Source organism: Sycon ciliatum, chromosome 3 (genome assembly GCF_964019385.1).
Source record: "Sycon ciliatum chromosome 3, ocSycCili1.1, whole genome shotgun sequence".
NCBI lineage: Eukaryota > Metazoa > Porifera > Calcarea > Leucosolenida > Sycettidae > Sycon > Sycon ciliatum.
Genome location: NC_088645.1, coordinates 33,391,669 through 33,401,411, shown reverse-complemented (window position 1 = coordinate 33,401,411; position 9,743 = coordinate 33,391,669). Strand labels below are relative to the sequence as shown.

The 9,743-nt window shown below is 56.1% G+C and overlaps 1 protein-coding gene across 1 annotated transcript; it reads right to left on the bottom strand.

Moving 5' to 3' along the window:
- Nucleotides 1-2,174: 2,174 nt before the first annotated feature.
- LOC135813015 (uncharacterized) lies at nucleotides 2,175-8,144 on the bottom strand. Its single transcript, XM_065326232.1, has one exon. It carries the CDS (start codon nucleotides 8,142-8,144, stop codon nucleotides 2,175-2,177), a length of 5,970 nt encoding a protein of 1,989 aa, XP_065182304.1.
- Nucleotides 8,145-9,743: the final 1,599 nt, after the last annotated feature.

Genomic DNA, 9,743 nt, shown 5'->3' with positions numbered 1-9,743 from the left:
ATTGTTGCGGAAGTTCGCATCGGAAGAGATGGTTCGGCGAAGAAAGCATTACGTAATTCAGTGCTCAGGAAGCATAAATTTCATAAGCCTAATGACGCTCAACTGATGAGGGATGAACTCCCCGATACACTGTGTATTGAGCAAGGACGGTAGTGCGTTCTTGCAGGTTATCCCAGTAGACTGTTCGATGGACGTCTTGTGTGCTCTGGATGGCAGTAGTAAGTCAGCACAGTAGAAGTCAAGTCTGCAGGATGCGTGCCAGCTCCCGTGTAGGGAGCCACGCATAATTCAAAGTATTGCAGAAGCCGCAACAACCTATTCCTCAGAAAAATATAACCGATAGTTGGCTGTAGTCGTACATTTATTGTATGTTATGATGGCATACCAGAATCAGAGCATACCACCTCTGCTCTTCTACTTGGCTCGGCAGCTATCCAGCGTTAGATCCTTGATTGTAATGTTTCTGGAGTGTGTGTTGCAGTTCCTTCGGTCCCATTTTCCTCCAAACCCTCTCGTGGTTCCTATGATTGATATTTTATTTTAAAAATGTTTTGTGTTTCTCTCCGTTGTTTTTAACAATCATCACATTTAACATCCATATGATGCATGGGCTCACGTTTGGCTGCTAGTTCCTTGTTCCTAGCCGATGGACGCTAATCACCGGCCTTTGGTCGAGTGCTGATGGATAACTGCTAGAGATACGCGGCCAGAGATATTTTCTAACGAGTGAGGACCCTATCCTCTACATGTATATCCGCATGTGATACATCGAATAATATACACGAAGTGATCGGTACGCTTTAGAGGATTCTGACTCCATTTGAAAACAAATTTTTCCAAACACACGAACACACGAATCCTGTACATTACTACTCACCTGACAGAGACGTCTAAATGTGCACTCATTCAGCAACAGATCTCGGATGCGCCTGTTGACAGCACAGAGCTTGAAGATGTCGCGAATTGATAGCAATGGTAACAGACCTTCAATCCATACATCCTCTATAACATAATCCAGTCCGTTCTCGACTGGTTCCATCGCCATGTTCTCTTTCAGATACACAACTTCTCGGAGGAAGACAACTGAACTCGGCGACAGATTTCCACAGTCACCTGGGTGTTTGTAAGTTTGAGAGCTCTGACTTCTACATGTACCTTATCACTAGCGGTAGGACACTACTCGATGTTAGCGTTGTAGCTGTGGGACGAGAGAGTACTAAGTGGTTCATTTCACGTATGTAGAAATCAAAGTATGGTGGACATGGCTTCTCGTTCAGTTCTACATGTACGTCATCCCGTGGTTACACTGAGGAGGCTAGGCCTGCTTGTCCGAAACAGTATGCTGCCTGCAGCAATGTACCGGTTAGTCTGTACCCGTCCGTGCGTGTGCATATGACCGGGATGTACTAGTAAAATGGACTTGTACTGATAAACATGTAGCAAGTGTGTGAACTGCTACGTGTGTGAAGTGCACTGACAGCACCACTACTCCGCAGGATAAGTGGACTCGTTCTGGGGCAGATATTTTGAGAAACATATCGGTGCAAACAGTCATACATCGCAGTCAGGACAAGCTGGCCAGCTCTCTGTCTGGCTCGCTTTACTGGATTCTACTATTTCTAGACTGTATTCTTCAGGCTCACTTCAGGCTCGACTCGCATTGCAAACTTCTGTTGTTATTGTGTTTCCAACTAACTAACTACTAAAGAAGAAGACTACTGAAGACTAGCCGAAAGGGAAAGGCACCTGCGTCTTATAACAGCAGGGCAACATAAAGCACAGCAGGCCGAGCAGGGCGGCATAAAAGGCACAGCAGGCCGAGCAGGGCGGCATAAAAGGCACATGTGAAACCAGAGACCCGGACCCGTCAAAGCATGCAAATGAGGGCCGCTCTATCGCCTGACATGAATGCATACAAACCAGTATACATGACCATGCGTGCACATCTCCCCCTTCACTCACGAAATGGCATATGAGTGAGTACATGAGCAAGGCAGTGCAGCAGCAAGAATGAGCGCACCGGAAGGCAGCATGTGGAAAGTGCAGACGGACAACCACAAGAGAAAACATCAGACACATCAGAAAAGACTAGAGACAGCACACCAGTGTCAGAGCACCAGCACTCTAACTAACAGAACAGCGCAGCTAACTGTCTGTCTCGACCGGGCGTCGCCTCACTCCACCGGGAGCGGAATGAGGCGTTGGATGGCTCGCCGGTAGATCTTGCCCCGGATCTCAACATCCACCACCCTGACGCAACTGTCTGGTCCGGGGAAGACACGCCTCACCCTGCCCAGTGGCCAACTGCCCCGGGGTGTGTCGGGCTCGATACACAGCACCACCTCATCGACAGCGATGTTCTTCTGCGTCTTGCGCCACTTCCTGCGCTGGTTCAGCAGTGGGACGAACTCCAGGAGCCATCTCCTCCAGACCTCCTTCACTGTGCGCTGCACGACGGCGAAGCGATCTCTGGGGTGGACTTGCTCTGTGGCGTTCAGTTTCTCTTCCAACGGCAGAGGTGGGTCGCAGCGTCCTGCGAGGAAATGCTGCGGAGTCAGCGGCTCGAGGTCGGCGGCGTCGGCACTGACTGTTGTCAGCGGACGGGAGTTGATGAGGTCCTCTGCGGCGACAATGGCGGTGTGTAGCTCCTCATCAGTGAGCTCAGCGGTGGCCAGTGCGGATCTCAGAGCGCGCTTCGCCGCCTTAATCATAGCTTCGAAGACACCTCCAAAATGCGGTGCTCTGGGTGGGTTGAACCTCCACCGGATGTGTCGATCAGCGAGACTGCGCGCGATCTCTGCGCGATCGAGCTGCTCCACGGCTTCTCGTAACTCCCGCTCAGCCGCGACGAAGTTGGAGCCGTTATCGGTGACGATGATGCTTGGCGTGCCGCGCCGCTTAACAAACCGGTTGAACGCCATGAGGAACCCCCCGGTATCCATGGAGTAGGTGAGCTCCAGATGGCAGGCACGGGTTTCCAGGCACGTCATGAGACAGAGGTAGCGCTTCGCTCGGGTTCTGCCTCGTCCTTGCTTTGTCTGGAACGGCCCGGCAAAGTCGATGCCGCAGTGCGAGAATGGTTGGAGAGACCCGGCAGTCCGAAAGTCCGGCAGAGCGCCCATGATCTGCGCCGCCGGTACACCCCAGTTCTTCCGACACGGAACGCACGACTGGCGTGCCGTCTTGACTGCTGATGCACCGTTTACTATCCAGAACCTCTCCCTCAGGTTGGACAGCAGATGCTGAGGTCCCACGCTGTGGCGGCACCTCCGGTCCTCCTTCTCGATCAGCAGCCGCGTGACAACGTGCTTCTGAGGCAGGATGATCGGTAAGCGTACACGATATGGCAAGTGTTTCGCAGCCTTCAAACGGCCTCCGACCACCATCAGCGGTTCAGCATGTTGATCTAGCGTCGGGGTTAGCGCCGCCAGCGGGTCGCTAGCCTGCATTGGCTTTCCGGCGGCCAGACGCTCCAGGGTTGGGCCGTACGCGTCCTTCTGCGCCTGTCGTATCCAGTGCCTCTCAGCGCGGCCTACCTCACCCGCCGTCAGCTCTGGCACGTTGACAGTAGGGTAGTTCGAGTTGGCTGCTCGCGAAGTCGACACTGCAACGGTGACGTCTTGATCGCTGCTGGTATCCTCCCCCTTCATGCCGACGCGCGGCTTGCGACGGCATCGGCTGACAAACCGGTAGCACCACGCAGTCACCCTGAGCAGCTGCTCCCAGGTGCGGTATCTGGACGCCTGGAGGCGAGTGGTTGGCGTGACGGCAAGCGTGAACGTGGTCTCCCGCTGGATGACGCCTGGCAGACCTTCTGTGGACGCTGACTTCTCAGGCGGCCATACGTCTGGTTGCTGCGACAGGAACGCGGGTCCGTGCCACCACACCCGGTCCTCCGCCAACTCCTTCGCTGGTAGCCCACGGGTACCCTTGTCGGCGGGGTTCTGCTTGCCGGGTACGTGCCTCCACTGGGAGGGCTTCGTGGCGTTCTGTAGCTCTGAGACGCGGTTGCCGATGTCGACCTTGAACCTGCGGCTGTGCGAGCGGATCCACCCCAACACGTTCATGGAGTCCGTCCAGAACGTGTGCTCGGCGACCGGGATGTCCAGAGCGTTGCCAACTTCGCTGCTGGTCCGCAGACCCAAGACGGCGCCGCGAAGCTCCAGCTGGGGGATGGTCTGCCGACGAGCCGGGGCTGTCTTGGCCTTGGCCATGGCGAGCGTCACCCGCACGTTGCCGGCTGCATCCTCTGCGCGGATGTAGGTCGCCGCAGCGATGGCACGGTCAGACGCATCCGTGAACGTGTGTACGGAGAGGATGGACTCTGTAGCCGCCTTGAAACTGCGTGGCGCGTTGATGGCGGCCAGGTCGGGCAGCTCGTCAAACCACTCCCTCCACTTTCTGGCGTGTGTGGGAGGAAGCTCGTCGTCCCACGCCTGGTCCAGCAACCAAGTGTCCTGCAGCAGCACGCGTGCACGGATTGTGAACGGCGCAATTTGCCCACGAGGATCGAACGCCGACGCCAGGCCGCTGAGGACGGAGCGCCGTGTCAGCTTGGTGAACTCTGGTCGCTTGAAATGAAAGCTGAAGACGTCTTTATCCGCTGACCAGGTGACTCCCAGCGTCTTCGTAGTAGGCAGAGTGCAGTGGATATGCTCACCGACATTGAGTGTAGCGGATGCGGCTCGATCAGCAGCTGGTATGCTCTGCAGGACTTCCGCGCTGGTGGACAGCCACTTGCGCAGGTGAAACCCGCCGCGCGACAGGATGTCCTGGAACTGGACGCGGCTCTCCACTGCGTCGGCCACCGATGGGCGCGATGTCAGCAGGTCGTCGACATAGCGGCTCCGCTCCAGAGCGTCGGTAATTGCGGCTGAGTATTGCGGGCCGAATCTGCGCAGTACCTCCTGGACTGCCTTGCCCGCCAGGTAAGGCGAGGCCTTGATGCCGAACACCACACGCTGAAACTCATACACCCGCGGCTGGTTGTCGTCGAAGCGCCAGAGAAACCGGTGGTATTTGCGGTCCTCTTCCCTGAGAGCCACTTGGAGAAACATCTCCGAGATGTCAGCTACAAGTGCTACAGGCTCGGCACAGAACCGGATCAGGACCTTGACAATGTCGGTCTGAAGTGCCGGGCCGCTGAACATTTCATCATTAATCGATCGCCCGTCCCACTTGGCCGCGGCGTCGAACACGATCCGCACCTTGGTCGTCTCCTTGTCGTTGCGGACGACCGGAAAGTGCGGCAGGAACCATTGCTGAGCACCATCGGCGTCCACCTCCCTGCTGGGCACTTCACGGATGTACCCCTTGTCGAGATGGCTCTGCATGACGTCGTGGTACTGCTGTTGTACTCTCGGGCGGCTGTTCAGTGAGCGTTCCAGGCTGCGCAGTCGTTGCGCGGCTTGCGGCCGGTTGGAGGAGATGTGGGGCTCGGGATCAACCCACGGAATGCCCAACTCCACCCTTCCATCGACGAACCGGGCCGTTGCGTTGGTGCGCTCCTCCACCTGGCTGTCCTCAGCAGATGGCATAGCGTCGTAGCAAGGCGGCCGTGCGCCGGCTGACTCCATGCAGAGATGGTTTCGGACGAGCGTCTCGAGGCTCAGATCCTCTGATGTAGGCGTGACGACTGCTGAGAAGCTGGCAGGGGCCAAATCTGCTCTTCCTGGGCTCAAACACACCCAGCCCAGTGGGGTGAGTCGGGCAATCGGGTGGTTAGGCTGCGCTGTAGTGGCTTCCTGCCGTACGGTGTGCAGCTCGATGGCGTTGAGACCGATCAGCACGTCGATCCGCCCCTCCACTGAGGGGAACGGGATGTCGCGGAGATGCTCCCAGCTCTGCTTGCTCTGGCTCCAGTCCACCGGCTGCACGCTCGGGCACACTGTTGGCAGCGCCCAGGCGCGGAACTCCGATATCGAGCCGTCAGCTTTGTCGACCGCGACGGTGACGTGCTCGTACGTACCGGTCACTTGCCCGCCGCCCAGGACGGACGCCGTCAGCTGCTTTCGTGGGCCACACACGCCAATGGCAGAAGCGGTCTGCTGCCTGATGTAGCTGGTGGACGACGCAGGGTCCAGCAGCGCAGTGCCTTGCACCCTCCTGCCGTTGTGGCTGAGGACAACAGGTACCGTCATGAACGACAGCGGCAATGCTTCGGGCGGTTTGTCCTCCTCACGCCGCTCAGCTGTTGCCATGGCGGTGTCGAGAGCGGACATCACGTGTGTGGTGTGTGCCTCCGTACACGACTCGGTTGAAGCGTCAACTGTGACGTGAGCCGTGTGACGACCGTGTCTCTCCGCTGGTGCTGGCTTGGTCGGCTTGGTGCCACCGGGCGCATCTCGCTTTGGCCTGTCGGAGTGCAGCAGTGCGTGGTGTCGTCGTTGACAGGCGCCACAGCTCATCTTGCATGCAGTGGACCAATGGCCAGGCGACAGGCAGCAGCTGCAGATGTCCTTGCAGGCGCGCACAAATTCCCATCGCTGCTGAACCGTCAGAGATTTGAACCTCGGGCACGCGCTCAGGTGATGCGTGCCCTTGCAGCTTGCGCACTGGTCTGGACCGACCGCGAAGGTGAAGTCTCCTGACCGTGGCGGACGCTTGGGCGCGACGCTGGGTGGGCATGGCTTCTGGGACTGCACGACTCGCCGTGCACTGGCTGGCTCCGAAGCCGCGATCCGTTCGTTCACCCTTGTGAGCTTGTGAACGCGCTTGAGCAGGAACGCGGCAAATGCGTCAATGTCACACTGGGTGTCGTCCTGCTTCTCAAAGTAAGCTGAAAGGACCGAACGCGGCACCTTCTGCGTCACTGAGAGATACAGCTCTCGCCCGGGCGCTATCCTGGCCACCCGCAGGTTCAACAGCGTGTTCCTCAGCTTGACGGCCAGCGTCTTCAGCTCATCCAGCTCGCGCTCCGTGTTGATTCGCGGCCAACTCATGAGCTCGCGTTCCTGCTGTTCGAGGCTACGGTCTGTGCCCCCGTACCACCGATCCAGCTCCTCCATGATGGCGGAGTAGGCGCCCGGGCCGTCTAGCACGTCCGCGATCAGGTCCTCGGCCGCTCCGTCCGCCAGTGCCTCCCTCAAGTGTGCGAGCTTATAGTCCTCTGACAAGAGCGGGTTCTCGTGTACTAGACGGAGAAACCGCTGACGCCACTTCACATATGACAGCATCTTGCCATCGAACTTTGGCAGGTCCAGTGGCTTCAGGGACCTGCAGACTCCCATCTGGAACATAGCCGCTCCGTCTGCCCAATCGACTGCTGGGTCGGTCGCCCTGGTGGGCGGGAAGTAGGGTTCCGCTGCAGGGTTGAGTCCCGCTTCCTTGGGCTTGAAGGCCTGCTGGACTGGACGGAGTCGCAAAGGCACTGGCGGGACTGGCTTAGGTGGTGGGCTGGGTCCCGCTCCCTTGGGCTTGAAGGCCTGCTGGACTGGACCAAGTCGCAAAGGCACTGACGGGACTGGCTTAGCTGGTAGACGTCTGGGCTTCGCACGTGGGGCTGGGGTTGGAGCAGGTCGATACTTGAGCAGGCTTGCTCTCTGCACTGGAGCCGAGGTGTTGGGTTGTACTGCAGGCTGCACTGGCTGTTGCATGTTCGGGTGCATGGGCTGCTGTGCAGGCTGTGACCCAGACCCCTGTTCTGACCCGGGCCTGCGATGAGCCACTGCGCCAGCACCTGCGTCGCTGAAGGCACTTCGACTGAAGTGGTTGGCCAGCCTGCGCTTGGCCTCCGCGTCCGATCGCGCACGACGACTTCCCACGCCGCGTGGCCAGCTCCCACCATCGACATCCTCGCTCTCTAGCTCTGAGCTCTCTGGCTCTGAACTCGAGGTATCCACAGCAGAACTTCGCGCTGCCCTGGCACTGCTCGCGCTGGCCAACTCCTCCGCCGCCCTCGCCTGCTCGACTTCGAGCTCCTTTTCCGCCAGGTCGATTTGGAGGTCGATCTCCCGCTGCTTCAGAGCGGCGATCCGCCGTGCAGTCTCCAGTTCTGCCTCCTTGTTCCTACGCAATATCGCAGCTTCAAGTTCAACGCCCCCGACTTCAAGGCTCTCGCTCGCGGACGTCCTGCCGCCGCTCCTGCGTCCCGACCGCCTCGGCTCTTGGGCCTGCTCCCCATCGGAGAGGAACCGCTTGGGCATCTTACCTAGGGTTCTCCTGCTACTCCTTCGTGGGAACTCCATGACAGGCAACGGAAACCGAGACTTTCTGCTGGTCGTGATCCGGCTCGAAGGACCAGTTTATGGCCAGCTCTCTGTCTGGCTCGCTTTACTGGATTCTACTATTTCTAGACTGTATTCTTCAGGCTCACTTCAGGCTCGACTCGCATTGCAAACTTCTGTTGTTATTGTGTTTCCAACTAACTAACTACTAAAGAAGAAGACTACTGAAGACTAGCCGAAAGGGAAAGGCACCTGCGTCTTATAACAGCAGGGCAACATAAAGCACAGCAGGCCGAGCAGGGCGGCATAAAAGGCACAGCAGGCCGAGCAGGGCGGCATAAAAGGCACATGTGAAACCAGAGACCCGGACCCGTCAAAGCATGCAAATGAGGGCCGCTCTATCGCCTGACATGAATGCATACAAACCAGTATACATGACCATGCGTGCACACAAGCCAAGTGGCTAAGTTGCAGCAACATACATACATACACTATTTCTTCCTTGCCCACGTTGTATGCTGTCGTTCACAGTCAGATGTAAAGGAACAGCACAGCACACCCAGTAATCCCATTGCCAGGAAGTAGTAAAATACCGGTATTTTACGGATCCCCGTCTCTTACGTAGAAATCGTGTCCGTGTGTACAAAGCACTCTTGGCAATGTCTTGGCAAAATGCTATACCTACGCAACAGGGCCTTTCTGCTCTAAATATTTTTTAGTATTTGGTGCATAATCCTGCCGCTGATCCCGAGACCCATGGTCGGTGGAGTTGGCCCAATTCACAAGCACACTGCTCCGGCTTCCCGCTGTATTGTCATGTCTCCTCTTTGCTTCTGTCTTCTCCTTCCGTTCTCTGCTGGACTGTGTATTTCAGTATAAAACAAATATAAAGATGCAATGATTGGTTTAAAATTTGAACTCGGAGCTGTATCACGATCTATCTTAAACCGAATTAGAGTTTTTGAGCTTAGCGTGAGTTGCTTCACATCATAATGATGATCACCAAATACTACCTTCATCATACTACGACCGCACCAATGAGTCCGTTCGGCCGGAAGTCAAAAAATGCTTTTGGCCCATTTAAACAGTAAATTTACTTCAAGTAATTATTATATCTTGGATGCAATGGTGCCTGGAGAAAGACTCTGAGGCCGTCCCGGTCATAGTTGGTTCACAAAAATGGCAAGAACTGGACTCATAAATAATACAATTCTCAATCTTTTGCTGTTGCTGCTGGAGCTGCTGATCGTGATAGGCATAGGCAGCTACATAATGCACACCCTACACCAATTTCTTGGGATCACTTGAACAAGTATAGACAGCATGCTGTTATGTGCAATGGTACTTTGACGGGAAATTGGAGTTCACCGAAGATGACTTTATTGAGGGCTATCCTCCGATATCGGCACAAAAGTACAAATTCTACTTGTAGCGAACAGCGAGAATACTACTTGTCAGTAACACATAATGATACAACGTTAATGATACAACTTTAAAACAGGTGTGAAGTTTTGGGAACAGTGTGAGTGTATTAACAGCCATTTACTATCTGTACTATATCTATACTATCTGTATACA